The sequence below is a fragment of the Elephantulus edwardii genome, unplaced genomic scaffold, assembly GCF_000299155.1.
Source record: "Elephantulus edwardii isolate Elephantulus edwardi_28Jun2011 unplaced genomic scaffold, EleEdw1.0 scaffold00017, whole genome shotgun sequence".
In the NCBI taxonomy this organism is placed as follows: domain Eukaryota; kingdom Metazoa; phylum Chordata; class Mammalia; order Macroscelidea; family Macroscelididae; genus Elephantulus; species Elephantulus edwardii.
The window spans coordinates 8,808,536-8,828,426 of NW_006399767.1; the positions used below are offsets into that span (position 1 = coordinate 8,808,536).

At 41.6% G+C, this 19,891-nt stretch overlaps 1 protein-coding gene across 1 annotated transcript in view; it reads left to right on the forward strand.

Moving 5' to 3' along the window:
* Positions 1-4,082: 4,082 nt before the first annotated feature.
* Positions 4,083-19,891, forward strand: part of PLA2G7 (phospholipase A2, group VII (platelet-activating factor acetylhydrolase, plasma)) — a 34,789-nt gene continuing 18,980 nt past the window's right edge. Inside the window, exons 1-4 of the mRNA XM_006882128.1 lie at positions 4,083-4,191; positions 10,707-10,828; positions 11,901-12,045; positions 19,439-19,532. Of these exons, the coding sequence (XP_006882190.1) occupies positions 4,083-4,191; positions 10,707-10,828; positions 11,901-12,045; positions 19,439-19,532 (470 nt within the window). The remainder of the gene's footprint in view (positions 4,192-10,706; positions 10,829-11,900; positions 12,046-19,438; positions 19,533-19,891) is intronic.

The following is a 19,891-nucleotide window of genomic DNA, read 5'->3' on the forward strand; positions in this document are numbered from 1 at the left end:
TCAGGGCCAGCAGTCAGGAAATCAAAAGACAAACTGCACTGGAGAAGTCAAAAGTGCTAGAGAGCCTTGATGTCAACCTAGAGACCAAGATGCCCCTGATTGAGGCCATGGTCTTTGCAATTACTTGCTATGCATCAGAGAGCTGGCCAGGATGACTAATGATGACAGAAGAAGAATCGATGCATTTGAGTTGTGCTGGAGAAGAATAGTGAACATACCATGGACCAGTAGGAGAACAAATAGGTCTGTACTGGAGAGGGTGAAACGAAGTTTCTCCTTGGAGGCAAAGAATTTGAAGCTCTGTTTCACATGCTTTAGGCACATGGCCAGGAGGGACCAGTCCTTGGAGAGGGACATCATGCTTGGAAGGGTGGAGAGACAGAGAAAGAGAGAAAGACACCAAATCAGAGAGACTGACATGATAACTAGGGTGATGGAATTAGGTTTGTTGGAGTCAGTGAGACTGGTTGAGGATAGGGCAGGTTCAGAGCTGTTGTACCTAGGGTCTCTATGAGTAACGAGCGACTCAATGGCATATAACAACAAATCATACAAGAGATTACCTATCTTTCTCCCTCCCTTAGAACAGCTCGTGGATTTCTGTCTTTAAATGACTCTTTTTTCACCCACAATGTCTTTTTCCAAGAACTGGCAGTATGTTCAAAGTATGTGAGAAGTTTCACCAACCTTGGCCCTAAGTACATCATCCTGGTTACACTTCCTCCAGATGGACTTGTTTGTTTTTTGCCCGTCCATGGGGGACATTCGATACTCTTTGCCAATACCACAGTTCAAAGACATCAGAGATGAGCCACTTCTGAGACAACAGCACAAGTCCCTAACGATACACCACACTCCCGTTGGAAACCTTGTGGAGCATACAGAGGTTGTCTTGAGAGAATGAATTCAAAGACAACTAGTTTGTATTTTCCAGGTCTTTGCTAAGTCCTAGAAATACAAATACAATGTAGACCAATCCCTGTCTTTAAGAAGTTCCATATCTGCCCTTGAAAAGTTCTTAGACTAAGTAATTCTAGAAAACAGAGTATTCAAGAGCATCTGCTTAGGGGCTTGAACGGAGTCATGCAAAGAGGAAGCAGCCTGCCATGTGTTGCCCTTGCAACCTGGACTGCATAGACAGGGATCTCTCTTCTCCTTTACAATCCACGAGGGCTGAGATCCAGAATAGACCTCCCTTCTTGCCTGCAGGAATCCTTCAGTGAGGGTAACTCGCTCCCTGGGACATAGCTGTTTTACCAGCAGCCTGGGGATAGTCTTAGCACATACTTCCAACCCACACAGCCCTCTGGGCAGAGGCAGTGGCGGAGAACTATTTATTTGGTGACACTAGGAAGGTGGTGAGAAGCGTGGGATCCCATTTGACTCCTTGTATCACTTAGAGTAAAAGGAGGACAGTCTGTTCTACCCAGGTTTTCTGTGTGATCTCAGGCAGGTTGCATGTTGTTGTTGTTATGTGCTATCGAGTCGCTTGCGACTCATAGAGACCCTGTGTACAACAGCCCTAAACTCTGTTCTGTCCTGTGCCAATCTCATTGTCTCCAACACGGTCATCCCGATTACCCCAGTCACTGAATCAATCCACCTCATAGAGGGCCTTCCCCTCCTGCGCCTGCCCTCCACCCTCCCAAGCATGATGTTCTTCTCCAAGGACTGGTCCCTCCTTACATGACCAAAGTATATCAGACGAAACCTCAGAATCCTTGCCTCCAAGGAGCAGTCTGGTTTAACCCTCTCCAGGATGAATCTGTGTGTTTTCTTAGCAGTCCTTGGTACCCTCAATACTCTTCTCCAGCACCACAGCTCAAAGGCATCAATTCTTCTATCCTCCCTAGTCATTCCTCTAGTGAAGAATGAAGGTGCTAAAATGTGCTGCTCTCCCCTTATTTTCTGTTGTAATTAGCTGTGGTCATGCTCAATAGAATGAAATGCTGTCATTTCTGGCTCTTACTTTGATAAGATACAATCTCACCATTCTGACCCACAGAGGTTTATATTTGCTGATTTTAGAAGTAGATCATGGGCTTTTCTTCCTATTCTCTCTTGGTCTGGAAGCCCTCCTGGAGCATACTAGCCATCATGTTGTTGTTGTAAGGTGCTGGAGAGTTGACTCTTGCTCATAGCACCCCTGTGCACAACAGAATGACACCTTTTCCCACCCCTGCTGTCTTTCTAATCTCTGCAGCATCTAAGTCTATTGTTGCAGTCTGTGTGCCAATCCATTTCATTGCAGCCTTACTGCTTAGGGGACCGGAGGCCTTCTCCTTTGGGATCCATGAGGAGTCAGATCCAGGAAAAACCTTCCCTTCCTAACTTCAGGAATCCTTCATCAGTGATTTCTATCCCTCAGTATGCAGCTGTGGGACAAAAAGGACCTTCCTCGTTGCCGCTGAACCCTTAGCTAGCCCTTTGTGACTTCAGCATCACAGCAACATGTAAGCTCCACCAACAGACAGGCAGTGCCTGTGCACTAAGTGAAATGGCCAGGGATTGAACCCAGGTCCTCAACACAGATGGCACACGCTCTACCACTGGATCACTAATGCCCCAAGCTGCTAAGCTATATGTAGATTACAGGGGTGTGGGTAAAAGCAGGGAGACTAGTTAAAGGTTATTGCCATAAACCAAATTAGAGATGGTAGTAATGTGGGTATTGCTCTATTGTACATAGGGTTTTCGAAGGCCTGTAATTTCAGAAGTGGATGGCCAATCCTTCTTCCTAGTCTGTCTCAATTTTTAAATATATATAATAATATCTGACAGACAAGCATTCTACAGAAAAGAGTAAATGAAAGACATTTACCAGTTAGAAAAAGACCAATATTCAATTTTCCAGCACATCAAAAAATTGGATGGACAGATTCTAAAAGGAGAAAGAAATGCAAAATCGTTCTTTTCAGTAATAGTGAGAGGAGTTTGATTGTCTATTCCTGCATTCATTTATTCATTCATTCAGCAAGCAAGCAAGCATCTGCTGAGTACCAGGTCTCTGCTAGGCATTGAGAACAAGAAGTAAGTCCTAGCCTTTTCCTTTTGTTGGGAAGCTTATTGTATATTCAAATTACCATTGTTGTTGTTGTTTTGTGCCATTGAATCAGAACTGACCTATAGCTGACCCTCCAGTGGGTTTCCAGAGACAGTACGTTGCATGGGAGGAGATTTCCCATCCTTCTCACATGTGGATTCGAACCTCATGACTCTGGGACTGCAGCTCTTACCACTGTCCTCAAAATCAATACCACCAACACCACAAGTAACGTAATCACTTTATAGTTATAATGATAATAAAACATCTTTCTTATATTCCAGTCTTATGTCTATGTTGTTGTGGTGTATCCTTGAGTCATAACTGACTCATAGATGGCCCTGAAGTGGGTTTGTAGAGGCAGTAGATTGCTCAGGAGCAAAGTGCTCATCTTTCTCTCACAGAACAACTGGTAGATTTGAACTAAATGCCCTTGGGTTGGCAGAAAAACTCCTTACTGCTAAGCTACCAGAGCTCCCTATGTCTCTATAGACATGAGATTTATTTATCATGATTATAATTATATGATGTTGTTGTTGTGTACTGTCAAGTTGGAACCGACCCATAGCTGACCCTCTGGTGGGTTTTCAGAGGCAGTTAATCACACAGGAAGAGATTGCCCATCTTTCTCCCGCAGAGAAACTGGTGGCCTTGAACCACCTGCCTTCAGGATCACAGTGCAGCTTTCTTGCCACTAGGTCAATTATTACTTGGTTGCAATGCTATTACCAAGCTAGACTACTGAAAAATTAGAGAACTAGTAACGAAAGGACTAATGCATTTACGTAAAGGTCAGTGTAGTTTCCGTGCTCTGTGGTCATTACTGGCGACTTCCCCGACCCTTGTGCCTATCCACACCTCAGACCATAAAATGCATAGTCTTCTATTTGCCTCAAATGACTTCTTCCTTTTTAATATGTAAAGCCTCATTCTCATTGATTTGCCAGAGTACATAAATTCTCTTTACCACATGATTTTTCCCCCCTCTCTGTCTCTTTTAGCATTCTACCAGTAAGCCAAAGCCACTGATAGGCCTGAGATGGTGTTATCCAAGTTGCCTGCATTCTTCTTCCTGTGCAGCTGCCTTGCGTTGGTTTATCCTTTCGGCTGGCCAGACCTAAATCGCGCTGCCCACATTAAATCCTCAGGTAAGATGTGCATTTGTTTAAAAGCTTGAGCAAGCACCATGTCAGCTTGTGGTCCCAGAGGAGTTGCATGTGGTCTACCAGGAGGTGGGTCTACCAGAGGAAGTTGTGAAGACACTGCAGGTCCTCCTCGGGTATGGGTGAGAACATCACTTTTCTTCTCGCACCATCTGCGGCCAATGATGCTCCTCACTTCTTTAATATCATAATGGAAGGATAAAACCAGAGTGAGACATTTTCCCCCCTTGTCTTATACCGTTGACTCAGATCCGACTGGCACAGGAGGAGATTGCCCCTCTTTCTCCAGCGGAACATCTAATGGATTTGAACCACAAGACTTCAGGATTACAGTGCCGCTTCTTGCCTCTAGGCCACCAAAGCTCCCTAGAGTGTGACATTTTAAGATGAACTGTAATTGCAGCTTGCAACCACCGTGCAGAAATCCTTCAATTAAACAACAACAAAAAAAGTACTTTCCTGTATCAAAGCCCTAGTCACTCCCACTCAAGGCCAGTGCCGCACAGCAACCATGCAGTTCACTTAAAGGCAACCTGAAAACCTGTTTCTACAGAGGTGAGGAAGGGGTGAGCGTCTTGATCACCAGGGGTCCTGGTTCATAGTGGTGATGGTGTAAGAAGATGGCAACTTAGGGTCTTGTGTTCTAGGGGAAAGCAGCCTTGTCTGAGTAGTAACAGAGACATAGGAACAAATAGACATTCCGAAGTTCCTTTTTTTTTTTTTCCCCTAGGAGAATTGACCTTCCTCGATTGTTCCTTCGTACTTTGTGCTGAGAGGTAAAGAAAAGAGGTAGATAAGGCATAGATAAGTGTAGGAGGAGTGGCCAGAGCCGACAGCCATATCTAGACAGAAGGGCTTTACTGCTGCTAAGAAGGCTTCTGGAGCCTCAGGAACCCCTGTTGATCTCAGAGGTCTGTTGCGTGACCTTCTCTCTCTGGTTTCCTAATGGCAGCAGTGTAGGTGGGCCCTGGATGGCATCACCCCATCTCTGCACACAGACCTGTACACCTGGGTAGATGTGGCCACCCTGGATCGAGTTGTTCTAGTTGCTCATGACTCCTTAGCATACCATCGACAGAAGAGCTTTCATAACTCAGTGAGCTATAACTAATCCCTGCCCTACTTTGTGGTTTAGGAAATGAACGTGTTAAAAAAAAAACACAAAAAAAACCACCCAACAACAAACCACCCTACCATATCTTCTATCAACATTTGCAAAAGAAATGGGATAATATTATTATTGGGTTTATTCATTTGGTAACATGTTTGGAGAACCAAAGACATGCGTGAGAAGCTGAGTGTTGGCAGGCAACCTCATGGAAACTGGGATCTAGTTGAAATTGAGTTCATTTGTTTTCCTATAACTTTTTATATGTAAGGCACTTTGCCTCTTAAATTTAAATATTTGGAAGTATTGAAATAATTCACTTTTTCCTGGTACTTGGTGGGAATCTTAAGACGTGTTTTTATCTCCTCATGTTTAGTATTTGGAAGTTTTCGTGGGGCTGAAGAAACTTGAGGTTAGGGACATCAAGTGATACATAATTCATTCATAAACATCCATTCATTTTCACTGTGTTGTTGGGATGTGCCATGGTGAAATGTTTCTAAGTATGGACTGTTGTTGTTGTTGTTGATTGCCATCAAGTCGAGCACGACTCATAGCGACCCTATGAACAAAAGGCCTAAAGCCTTTTTGTAACTACTGTCATTTATCAAAGTTCATAGAGTTTCCAGAGGCATGTTGTTTTAGGAAGTGGATGTCACTTTTCACTCCTGCTTCCAAAAGTATGGACTAGAGAGATTTTATTTTCTAATCTCACTCACGTATTGCCATCATGTCAAAATGATTGCACAGCTCCACTGAATTTTCAAGGAAAGGAGATTTTATAGAAGGAAATTGTTCATCTTTCTCCTGTGAAGCAGCTAGTGGATTCGAACCACCTGTCTTTGAGTTGGCAGCACAACTCCTTAATCACTAGACCACCAGAGCTCCTCTGTTTGCTAAGATATGGTATGGAGGCATACAAGAGTTTGTAATTTTTCTAGTTTTTATACAATTCAGTTCTAAACCTAAGATTGAATATCAAACAATTATAACAGATATATTGTTGTTATGAATGCCATCAGTTCACCTGTGACTTACAGAGACCCTATGAACACTGGGTCTGGAACTTGCACTATTCTGTTCCATCCTCACCATCTCCAACACCCTTGAGTCTCTTGCCACAGTTACTCTGTCAATTTATCGTGTTGAGGGTCTTTATCTTTTATGCTGATCCTCTACCTTTCCAAGGCTGATGTCGTTCTCCAAGGACTGGCCTCCTTAACAAGGTGCCTAAAGTGTGTAATTAAAGTTAGTAGGCCACTAGGTTCCAATGTTTCCATGAAAATAAAGCTAAAGAAAATAATAGGAAGAGATATTTCTAAATTCTAACCTCAAAACTATAGTATCGAGAAAGCAACCGTTTACCCTGGAAAGTTTTTCTTTTAATGACAACTGGTAGACTGTTAAAGAAGGGGCAGTTCAGTGTCATGGCTGCGCTTGCTGCAGGCGGTGAAGTGTTTCTGCAGATCTTCTGACAGCAGCCAGGCCCAGGGCTCCGTACACCCATACCTGGGTGAGCTGGAAGTTTCTTGAAAGCATTAGACCTCATAGAGAGGACATGTGTCTTGGAAAAGGCAGACCTAAAGTCTCAGCTTGACTTGCGACTTTTGAATTTTGAGGGAAGGGGCATCTCAGATAGAGCTGATGTCGAACCAGGACACTAGTTAATTGGAAAGGAGTCTCAGCTCAGATGGAGTTGAGCCTCACAAGAGGAGCTTTGTGCAGCTGGAACACTCTCTTGGCTCTGAAATTGAACACGCAATTCCCCTCAAGGCAGCTGTAGTTCTCTGCAGCTGTGTGCTCTGGAGGTCTCCCAACAACTCCTTCACAGCCAGGTCATGCCTCTCCGTAGAGGGAGGTCACAGCTTGCAGGCTGCTTGCCCCTGGAATAGAAGGCAGGCATGGCCCAGCTGTCCTCGGGATCTGGTACCTCCCATTGACACCATGAAAAGTGGCACACTGAAAAGTCTTTAACACGTGAGAAAGAGCCTTTCAGATTTCTAAATAGATTCTGAAATACTAGCCTCACAGGTTAAAAAAAAATAGCCTTAATTGGTAAAGTTTAAAAAACAAAACAAAACACAAAACCCCAACAGCAACACTGGCAGTTAAAAATTCTGAATTCACTTAAAGGGAATTTATAATTTTTCCTGATTTGCTCCAATTCCACCAAAGAATCCATTATGCTTTCAGGTAGCAAGAGTTAACAAACCAGAGAAAGAGATTATTTACTGCCCACCTGTTACATGTTAGGTAGGTACTTGACCTATATTATAATTTCATTTTTATAGCTGTCCTGCACTGGTCTCTGACCACAAGAGAGGTGGTATAAACTGCCAAGGCATAGCTTGTAAGTATGATACAAGCAGTAACATAGTTTCTAAGAGGCACATCTAGAATTGGAAGTAAGATCATCTGGCTCCAATATACAGCATTAAGTCATCTCACCTTGCTGAAGAGGATTGCTGACCTAAGTTTCAGATCAGTGGCCTGGTGATTTAGTGAGATGCTTCTTCATCCTCAATGGAGGCAACTTTTCTGATTTGGTAGAATAGAAATGAAAGGCCAAGAGTCTACGTTTTCCAGTTGGTGCTGGTCCACAGACCTCAAGGCTATTCCAAAGATTTGAGTGACAAAGTCTTTACTATATTGAAAGGCTTTGTGACTGACAAGTGCTTAACACATGACTCATCTGTGTAGAGCATGTAAATAGAGTTCTTTAAATGACTCAGAGCCTTTCTGAGTGATGGCACATGATAAAAACATAGATATCAGACCTAACAAGGATCTTAGTGACTGCATGCAGAGGCAGAGCATGATGGCCCATCCAAGGGACTCCGTCCAACAGGGCAGGCACTCCACTCCCACAATCCAGTACTGAGGAAGACATGGCCTGGATGATGGATTGAGAAAAAATTGAGGTTCTGGAAATACTGATATTTGGACTCCCTAACATCTTGACATAGATGGGAAAGTCTGCTGTTAGGGACCTCTCTAAAGTACTGAAAAGCAATGGTGTGTCTCTGGAAACTAAGGTGCGTCTGGTATAGGCCATGGTCTTTGCAATCGCTTGTGATGCATCAGAGAGCTGGACAATGACCAGGGTGGATAGAAGGAGAATTGATGCTTTTGAGCTTTGGTGTTGGAGAAGAGTGCTGAGGGTACTATGGACTGCTAAGAAAACAAACAGATTCATCTTGGAGAGGGTTAAGCCAGGCTGCTCCTTGGAGGCAAGGATTCTGAGACTTCATCTGACATACTTTGGTCATGTTGTAAGGAGGAACCGGTCCTTGGAGATCATGCTTGGGAGAGTGGCCCTCTGGGAGGTGGATTGATTTGGTGACTGGGGCAATCAGGATGAGTGTATCGGAGACAATGAGATTGGCACAGGACAGAGCAGAGTTTAGAGCTGTTGTGCATTGTTCAAGTTGCAAGTGACTCGAAGACACATAACAACAACAAACAACATCTTGACATAAAATGAGCATTTGACCAGGATTTTAAAAGGAGACAAATTTCAGAAGAGAAGAACTTTGAGAAATGAGAAAGCTTCAGGTGTGTGGAAGGGTTTGGCACTAGCAAAGAGAAGAGCAGTTTCAGGAGTAGTTATGAGTCAAAGGACACATATGAGACAAAGATTGAGGGAAGAACTGGAGGGACCAACTGTAGTGAGAAGCAAAGTGTTTACTGAACACCTACTGTGTGCTGGACATCGTATTAAGATGTCAAAATCCAAAGTCAAGGATCTGTGTCTTGAAACATAGCCAAGTTTGGGAAATAATGTAAATAATTTTTATAGAATGTGATAGAATGTTTGTTTGTTTGTTTGTTTGTTTTTAAAGTGTATCCTTGCAATGCTGAGGCTGAACTGGTTAATTCTGTATGTGCATTCAGGGAGGGCTTCAGAGAAGACATGGCATTGGATCAAGGTGCTAAAGGTTGATTAAGAGTTTGCCAGGGAGCTCTCGAGCATAGGGAATAGTGTTTACAAAGTGCAGAGCGTCACATAGCCCGGTGTGCAGGTCAGGAGGGCTGGGGCACTTGGAAGGATGCTCTCTAAAGGGGAGAGAAGCAGGAGAGGAGTGCAAGACAGCGGCCCTCCAGACTGTGGAGGATTTTCTGACAAATGTCCTGCAACTTGTGTATCTGTGATTATCAATGCACTTCAATTCCAAAACACCAGAATGAGTCTCTGAGTAGTAGTTAATGTAGTTAATTGGCTGATAAATGAGAGGTTGGTTTGAACCAAGGGCTCTCTGGTGGCCTGGGGGCAAAAGGTGTGCAATCCTTAAGACACATGGTTTGAGGCCACCAGCTGCTCCATGAGAGAAGGATGGACAGTCTCCTCCCATGACATTACCTGCCTCTGAAAACCCACTGGAGGGTCAGCTATGGCTCAGTTCCAACTCAATAGTACTCAACAACAACAACAGTTTGAACCATCTCAGATGAACCTTGGAACAAAAACCTGGTGATCTGTATCTGAGTAGTCACAGCTGTGAAACTCCCGTGGAGCAGTTCAGCTGTGACACCAGGAGGTCATCATCAGCTCGAGGAGAGCTGGTTACATCTGTGCCTCAGTGACTGTATCTTGGCTGAGGAGAGGGCATGCCTGGATTTCACTTCATCTGCCAACTGCCTTCCAAGAAAGTTTCCATACATTCCTGCTCCTGGAAAGACTTGACATCCTGTGAAGAATTTTAACCATTGCCTGGTGGTCAATTAGGAAAGAAGACAATTGTCTGTTAAGAGATAATTAGGGTTTAAATGAGGCAGTGGAGTCAGAGGGTCAGGATGTACTGGAGAAATAATAATTCTAAGATAAACACGAATATTTGCAACTTTGTTGGAAATAGGAAGTTGGTGGGAAAGACAGATGAGTGAAAATGATTCCGGGATTTGTGGGATCCCTCAGTAGAGATTCTAGAAGTGCAGGCTACATAGGGGGAGACTGAGAAACTTGAGTCAGGAATGGTCATTTAATTTCATTTTGGACCACTGGCTTTGACGTCACTCTGGGGAAAACATCAGGATAGAAGTGGCCAATGGAAAATTGGAAGCTCAAGTCAAAATGCAGGATAAAGTTTATGTTTACAGAAAATAGATCTGATAGTTTTCAGTATAATCTAGATAGGAGTAGAAAGTGAGGGAAAGTTTTTAAGTATTAAGGATCTTAAATGTCTCATAAGAAGGTCTATGTCACACTTGATTTTTTTATCCTCCAAGCCTGAAATAATTACATACATTTTTATCTGTCAGATAAAGAAAGGAAGTAGACCAGAAACCCTGCACGTTACCCTGATACTCTTTTAATTCCTTTGCAAAATGAAGCCTAGGGTGTAACTGATGATAAATGAAATTATTATTTACCTCTTTGTTTATTTTCCCCCAGTATGGTTCCATGAAATACAAAACTTGATGGGTTATGACAGCATCGGCAAAACGGAGATTCCCGAAGGAAGTGGACCTTATTCTGTTGGCTCTACAGACTTGATGTTTAATTACACTAATAAGGTAACACTTTAACAAATACAACTTACCCTTAAATGTGTTTAATACTGCTGCATCCCAGGAACTCAGCTATGACTCAGGCTTCATGGGTTACACGTGGAGCTGCAAAACAATGGTTGGTGATTTGAATTCCCCTAAGGACTTCACAGGAGAGAGATGAAGCAATCCCCTCCTATCAAGATTTGTAGCTTCAGAAACTCAGAATTGACTCCAAGTCAGTAGAGTTGGTATTGATTTGAGTTTCCGTGTCCCACTACCTGTTGTTGGAACTTAACACTGTCCTCACTTTAGAATGACTTCTTTTGCTTTTTGTGTTACTTCGTAAGAGGCTCTTTGCTAGTTTGGCCACTCTCCAATTCTTTGCTGCTCTCTCTTGATGACTATCTGCAGCCTCTCTATATTTTCGTCTTCCTTAATGATGAAGCCAGATTCCTAGAATTTCTTTTCACTTAGAAAGCACATTGTTCTATATCTCTTTCATGGTGGTTTTCAATCACCACAGCAGCTCAAACTGTTCTCTGACTCTCTTTATAGACGACAGAGTATTTATGGAGCTCTGTTATAGAGTACTGATAACTGAAAGGTTGATGGTTGAAACCCACCAGCTGTTTTGTGGAAAAAATATAAGCTGTCTCCCTCCTATAATGATTCGTAGCTTCAGAAATGCCATGAGCTGAAATCAACTTGATGGTAGTGATTTGGGTTTAGCTGACAGAGTATTTGACTCCTCACTGATTAATATGTGGAATAGCTATTGGAATATATTTGAGAAACAACTTCTTAAAAATATATTTCTTTCCTAACTACTCAGTCCCATAAGGACAAATGCAGTATGAAACCATTATTGTAAAATGGCTAGAGAATCCAAGGTGGGGGGAGAGGGTGGAACCAGAGAGGTGAGGATGGGAGGTGGAGATAATCATAGGGTCACACAATTTGATAGTGGGAGGGTAGTGAAGGAAATGGGAAAGATCTCGTGTGAACAAGGTATAGGAACTTTATAAATAATAAATAAACCAGTATAAATTTTTTTAAAAGAGAGAAAGAGAGAAAAATTAATTTCCTTTTTCAACAGGGAAGCCTCTTGCGTCTATATTATCCATCCCAGGACGATCACTATAATGACACTATTTGGATACCAAATGAAGAATATTTTTATGGTCTCAGTAAATTTCTTGGAACACATGGTTTTATGGCCAAACTTTTGAAATTGTTCTTTGGTAAGATTTTTGTTGAGCCTACTTTGTAGATTCTGAAAATATATATTGTTGTTGTTGTTGTTGTTGTCACCTGTGACTCACAGTCATCCTATGTACATCGGCTCTGAAGTCTGCCCTATTCTTAGCCAGTCTTCTGACTCTGACACACCTATCCCCAGTTACTATGTCAATCTATCTCATCTTCCTCTCCTGTGTTGTCCCTCCACTCTTCCAAATGTCCTTCTCCAAGGACCAGTCCCTCCTGGCTACGTGCCCAAAGTATGTTAGACAGACCTTCAATAGCCTTGCTTCTAAGGAGAAACTTGGTTTCACCTTTTCCAAGACAGACTTACTAGTTTTCTTGGCAGTTCATGGTATGGTCAATACTGTTCTCCAGCACCACAGCTAACTCAAAGGCATTTTTTCTACTGTCATTGTTAGTCATTATCCAGCTCTCTGATGCATAGCAAGAAATTATGAAAATCATGGCATTTTTCAGAGGCATCTTAGTTGGTAGACTGACATCATTACTCTTAGCCCTTTATAGAGGTCCCTGGCAGCAGACTTCCCCAATCATCTTTTGATTTCCTGACTGCTGGTGCCAGGAGTGTTGATTGTGGAGCCAAGCAAGTTGAAACTGTTAACAAACTCAATCTCTTCTCCATCTATCATGGTTCTGCCAATTGGCCCAGTGGTGAGAATCTTTGTCTCCTTGTTGGTGAGCTTCAGTCATATTGAAGACTACAATCCTTGACCTGAAGCAAATGCTTCAGGTTCACCTCAGGTTCAGCAAGCAAAGTTGTGTGATCTGAACATCACAGGTTGTTTATGAGTCTTCATCCAATTCCGATGTCCCATTCATATATATAAAGAGATATATTAATATATATATGTTGTTATGTGCCCTTGAGTAGAATGCAATTCACAGTGACCTTATGCACAATAGCTCTGAACAGTACCCTATCCTGAATCAATCTCTGTGTTTCTGACACAGCCCTACCAGACTGATTCTAACAGCCTTCCACATGGTATATGTCATAGTTGGTTTCAGATGGCTCTTGTAAAAGCAGAGAATACCAAAAATATTTTACTCATGTTTTATTGAATTTTAAAGGTATTTGACTGTATGGACCATAAGAAATTATGACTAACATTGAGAAGAAAGAGAATGCCAGAACATTTAATTTTATACAAGTGAAATATATACATAGACCAAGAAGAAATTGTCTGGACAGAACAAGGGAACACCACATGGTTTAAAATCAGGAAATGTGTGATCAGGGCTGTAGTATTTCTCTATACCTATTCGGTCTGTATGCTGAGAAAATCATTTGAGAAGTTGAACTGTATGAAGAAGAATGTGGCACAGAATTGGAGGAAGACTCCTCCACAGTCTGCATTATGTAGATGACACAACCTGGCTTGCAGAAAGTGGAGACAACTTGTAGGGTTGCAGAATATCAAAGACTATAGTCCTCAATATGTATTGCATTTCAGCTTCAGGAGATCAAAAATCCTTATGATAGATGGAAATAAAATTGATGTTGTCAATTACTTCATATTACTTGGGTACACAAACAACATGCATGGCAACAGCTGTGAAGAAATCAAAAGATGTGTTGCATTGAGAAAATATGTTGTAAAAGGCTTATTTAAAGTGGTAAAGAACACATGTGTTATTTAAGAAGGAAAGTCTGACTCAAGCTATAGTATTTTCAGTTACTTCTTATCTATCTGAAAGTTGAGCAATAAGGATGACAGAAGAAGAATCAATGCTTCTGAATTGAGGTGTTAGCAAAGACTATTGTGTATCCTATGGATGGCGAAAAGAATAAACAAATCCGTATTATAAGAGGTGCAACCAGAGTACTTCTTAGAGGCAAGGATGGTGAAATTGTCTCACACACTTTAGGCATGTTGTCCGAAGAGGAGGCCAGTTCTTGGAAAAGACATCATGCTAGGCAAGGTGGTGAGTGAGAGAAAAAGAGCAAGCCCATCAAACAGATGGATTGACACAGTGACTGTAACAATGGGCTCACACTTGTCAGAGGTGGTGAGGATGGTACAAGAGTGGGCAAGGCTGTTGTTCATAGAGTCACTATGAGTCATAGTCGACTCGGTGGCACCTAACAACAATATGTATGTGGATGTAATTCTATTTGGAATGGAGTTTCACTTGTTACGTTAATTAAGTTCTATCAATGCAGTATGTATCCTAAACCTAATCTCCATTGCATGCTATAAGGTCCATCCTATTGGTGTAATGGTCAAATGTTCAGCTATTGACCAGAAGATCAGTAATTCAAATCTATACAGTCTCCATAGAGAAAGACATTCTGGACCTATAAAGGTTATTGTCTAGGAAACATTTGAGGAAATTCAACTCTGTTATACAATATTGTTATACATTAGTGTTAGACACAGAGGCAAGTAAGTAGACATGAGGAAGGCAGAGATTATCTGAAGACAGTGGAGGTCAGTGATAGTCCAGAAACTCAAAAGGTAGCTGGCTACTAGAAGCTGAAATGAAGAAGAATGAGGATTACAGCTTTCAATTTGGATTGCATCTCAAAATCATGAAAACAAAAGTTGTTACCACTGGACTTATAGACAACATCATAACAGATGGAGAAAGGATTGAAATTGTCAACAACTTCATCTTCCTTGGATCCACAAGCACTACACTTTGTGCCAGCAGTCAGGAGATCAGGAGACACACTGCAGTGGGAAAGTCTGTAAGTCAAGGACCTTTCTAAATTACTGAGGAGTATTGATGTCAGTTTGAGGACTAAGGAACACACGATTCAGTCCATGGCCTTCTAGATCACTTGCTATATGTCTCAGAGCTAGACAATGAAGAAGGATGACAGAAAAAAAAAATTGATGTCTTTGAGCTGTGGTGTTGGAGAACAGTACTAACTCTCTCATAGACTTCCAAAAGAACAAACATCCGAAGGCATGGGGTTCAAATCCACCAGATGCTGAAGGAGGGACAGTCTCCTCCTGTGCCAGTTGGATCTGATTTAATGGTACACAACAAGAAAAATAAAATAAAATTGTATGTTTTTCTTAAAAAAGAGAACAAACATGTCTGAAGAAGGTGCAGCCAGAGAGCTCCTTGGAGGCAAAGATGATGAAGCTTCATCTCACATACTTTGGGCATGTTTCTAGGAGCACTGGAAGATGCTTGGGAAGGTAAAGGGATGGCAAAAGACAGGAAGACCTTTAACTAGGTGGATTGGCACAGTAATTGCAGCAATGAGTTCAAGTGTGTCATAGACTGTAAAAATGGCAAAATTTAGGATAGGATTCAGATCTGTTGTTCATAGACTTGCTCTGAGCCGTACACAACTTAATGGCACCTAACAAAAACAGAAGTGTTATTAGGACTTCTCCTTACATTTAGATATTAGCCTCCTTTAACTGTGATAAAATTAGTTTCTGTTCTTTAAAATTATACACTTCTGGGTTCCCCCCACACACACAGCAACATGAAAAAAACAATGACAGCTGGGTAGTTCAGTTTCAGACCATTGCCTCTAAAATTATGCCAAGACCTGAGGATGGCAATTAATAGCAGTCTTCCAGAATGCAATTAGGAACAATCTATCACAATAAAGTGAGAACTGATAATTAATAAATCATTCCGTTCTGAGAAGAAGCCCTAGTTGTGCTGTGGTTAAACACATGAATGCTAAGCTAACTGAAAGGCCAGCTTTTCAAACCCACAACCCATTCCATGGGAGTGGCAGTCTGCTTCTATAAAGATTATACCCTTGGAAAGCTTTCTGGGGAAGTTTTACTCTGCTCTGTCCTGTGCCAATCGCACTGCCTCTGACACTCCCATCCCGATTACCCCAGTCACTGAATCAGTCCACCTCATAGAGGGCCTTCCCCTCCTGCGCCATCCCTCCACCCTCCCAAGCATGATGTCCCTCTCCAAGGACCGGTCCCTCCTTACAACATGTCCAAAGTATGTTAGACGGAGCCTCAGAATCCTTGCCTCCAGGGAGCCGCCCGGTTTAACTCTTTCCAGGATGAATCTGTTTTCTTAGCAGTCCATGGTATCCTCAATACTCTTCTCCAGCACCACAGCTCAAAGGCATCAATTCTCCTTCTATCGTCCTTAGTCATTGTCCAACTCTCTGATGCATAACAAGTAATTGCAAAGACCATGGCCTGTATCAGATGCACCTTAGTCTCCAGAGAGACACCATTGTTCTTCAGTACTTTGGAGAGGTCCCTAACAGCAGATTTTCCCATTGCAATATGTCTTTTAATATACAGTGTTTCATATATATGTTATTATTTATCATTGAGTTGAGACCAACTCATAGCTGAACCTCCACAGGTTTTCAGAAGGACTGAATTGCATCAGAGTTGATTGCCCATTTTTCTCCCTTGAAACAGTTGGCAGATTTGAAACCCAAGCTTTTGTTTTGCAATTTTTACGGCTAGGCCACCGAGAATCGACATTGACTGCACAGGAATCATATTGACTTTATCTGATTATATCAGACCATATCTTGGAAAGAATCACTGGAGAAGCTCAATATCAGCAGTCAACATTAGGCCAAGTGCTGACCATGGAGAGGACCATTAACTACTCATGTGAAAGTTCAAATTGAGGTTGAAGAACATTAAATCTAGTCCACAAGAACCAACATTCAACCTTGAGTCTGCCCCACCTTGATTTAAGAATCATCTCGGCGAGCTCTGGTGGCCTAGTGGTAAGAAGCTGCACTGCAATCCCAGAGGTGCATGGTTCAAATCCATCAGATGCTCTGCTGAAAAAGGAGGAACAATTTCCCCCTGTACCAATCAGATCTGATTTGATAGTACACACACACAAACAAGAAAATAAAATTAAAAAAAAGAATCATCTCAAGAACAGGTTTGAGACATTGAACACCATTGATAGAAGACTAGATGAGTTGTGGGGTGACATCAGCTATGAAGAGAGAAAAGGGTCATTACAAAGGCAGAGGAGAAAGAAAAACCAAAATGGATGCCAGAATAAACATTCTGAAAATTTCATTAGAGTATAGAGAAGCCAAAACAAGAGATGCCAAAGTAAAAGAGAGGAATAGAAGATTTCAAAGGAAAGCTCAAAAAGACAAAGCAAAATATTATAAGCAATTGTGCAAAGAGCTGGAGTCAGAGAATAAAAAGAGAAGAACTGTTTCAGCATTTCTCAAGATGGAAGAACTTAAAAACAAATTCAAGCCTAAAGTTGGAATACTGAGAGATGCTAAGGCCAAAATCTTGAACAATCCAGGAAGCATCAAAAAAAGATGGAAGGAAAACCGAGTCACTGTACCAATAAGAATTGGTCAACACTGAAAAATTTCAGAAAGTACCATATGAATAAGAGCCAATAGTAATGAAGGGAGACATTCAAGGTGCCCTGAGACATTGGCACAAAAATAAAACTCCAGGAATTGATGGGACACCAATTGAGTTGTTTGTACTAACATATGGAACTCTGGACATGCTTACCAGTCTATATTAGGAAATTTGAAGGACAATTGCCTGGATGACTAACTGGAAGAAACCAATATTTTTTCCTATTTCAAAGAAAAGTGACCCAACAGAATGTGGAAATTATAAAACAATATCATTAATAACATATACAAGCCAAATATTGCAGTAGATCTTCCCCAAACAGCTAGAACTGTACGTTAACAGAACTGCCAAGTTCAAGCTAAGTTTAGAAGAGGACATAACACCAGGGTTTTCACTGTTGATGTCAGATGCATATTGACTGAATGCAGACAATACTAGAATAAGATCTGTTTGTGTTTTATTGACTGTGCAAAGCATTTGACCGTGGGGATCATAGCAAGCTATAGCTAACATTGAGAAGGATGGGAATTCCAGAATTCTTAATTGTGCTTATGCAAAATCTATACCTAGGTTAAGAATTTGTTGTACAAACAGAGCAAGGGAATACTTCGTGGTTTAAAGTCAGGAATGGTGTATGTCAGGAGTTGTGTCCTTTCTCCATAACAATTCAGTGTTTATGTGGAGCAAATAATTCATGAAGCTGGACTCTATGAATAGGAATGTGGCGTCAGGATCAGACGAAGACTCATCAACAATCTGTGCTATGTTGATGGCACAACCTTGCTTGCTGAAAGTGAAGAGAACTTGAAACACAGCAGAAGATCAAGGACTATATATAGCCTTCAGTATGGATTACATCTCAATATCAAGGAAACAAAGGTCCTCACAACTGGGCCAATAGGCAACATCATGATACATGGAAAAAGAGTTGAAGTTGTCCCTTATTTAATCTTGTTTTGATCAACAATCCACACCCTTGGTACTAGCAGTCAGGAAATGTATTGCACTGGGAAAGTCTGCAGTCGGGGACCTCTTCAAATTACTGAGGAGCAATAATGTTAGTTTGAGAACTAAAGTGACCTCTGATTGGAATCTTTCCAATTGCTTGCTATGCATATGAGAGATGGGCAACGAATAAGGATAACAGAAGATGAATTTATGTCTTTGACTTGTGGTGAGGGAGAATAGAACTGAATATCCCATGGACTTCAAAAGAAGGGAGATATATGTCTTGGAAAAAGTGCAGTCAGAGTGCTTCTTGGAAGCAAAGGTGGTGAAGTTTCATTTCTCATACTTTGACCATGTTTCTAGGAGAAGTTATTCCTTAGAGAGGGACACCATGCTTGGAAAGTGGGAGGCCAGTGAAAAAGAGGAATGAGATGGATTAAGACAGTGACTGCAGCAGTGAACTCAAGTATGTCAGAGATTGTGAGGATGGCACAGGATAGGACAGGATTCAGATCTGTTGTTCAGAGGGTTGATATGAGTCCTACTGGACCGAATACAACCTGACAACAGCAACAGGCCACAGGAGGTAATCATTAGTTACCGATGTTGTTGTTGTTGTTGTTATGTTCTACTTACTCAGAACCCACTAAAAGCTGACCCTCCAACATGTTTTCACATGCTGCAATAACCACGGGGGTCGGGGCGGGGTGGAGATTGCCCAACTTTTTCCCATAGAGAAACTGATGATTTCCTTTAAGCAGCATGCCTTTGTGTTGGCAGTTCAGCTCCTCACCTACTGGGCCATCAGACATCCCTATTACAGTAATCAATACAAATATAGATTAAATGGCTAAGGATTTTATGCTATAATAAAAATGTACATAAAAGATGTATGGGGGTATTAATCATGGGGTTGCACAATTTGATGGGTTGGGGAGGTGAGGGAAATTGAAAGAATCTGGTCTGAAAAACAGTGTATTAGCATTTTGTAAATAAACTAGTATAATAAAAAAGAAATACATAAATACAATAAAAAATTTTTTTAAAAAGATGTACCTTAAAATATCTAGCAAAATTCAGGGCAGAGAAAATACTAACTGTAATCTCCCATGTTATGTAGGTTCAAAGACAATTCCAGCAAAGTGGAATTCTCCTCTGAGGACTGGTGAAAAGTATCCTCTGGTTATTTTTTCTCATGGTCTGGGAGCACTCAGGTAATGTGTGAGAGTCTGCATAATTTTCTCTTCTAGGGACCAATGACTGAATAAATGTTGTCCCCTGAACCATGCATAAGTAGCAGGTGTGAGAGTATCATGCTGTTCTCAGTCTCAGGAATGTTTCCCAATAATTGGCTGTGGTACTGAAAGTCCTAGTCGTGCCCAGTGATGGAACACACTGTTTGTTTCCTCCTCCCAGCTCACGGTGACTAGCCTCACAATAGACAAGCAAGAATGTTGACATTTTGGTTGTTGTCCTTCTAAGTTATAGTATTTCCTCTTTGAGAATTGTATGAGAATCTTTGTGTGAGATTCAGTCTTCCAAATAACAGACGCCAAAATTGGATAGACCTCTT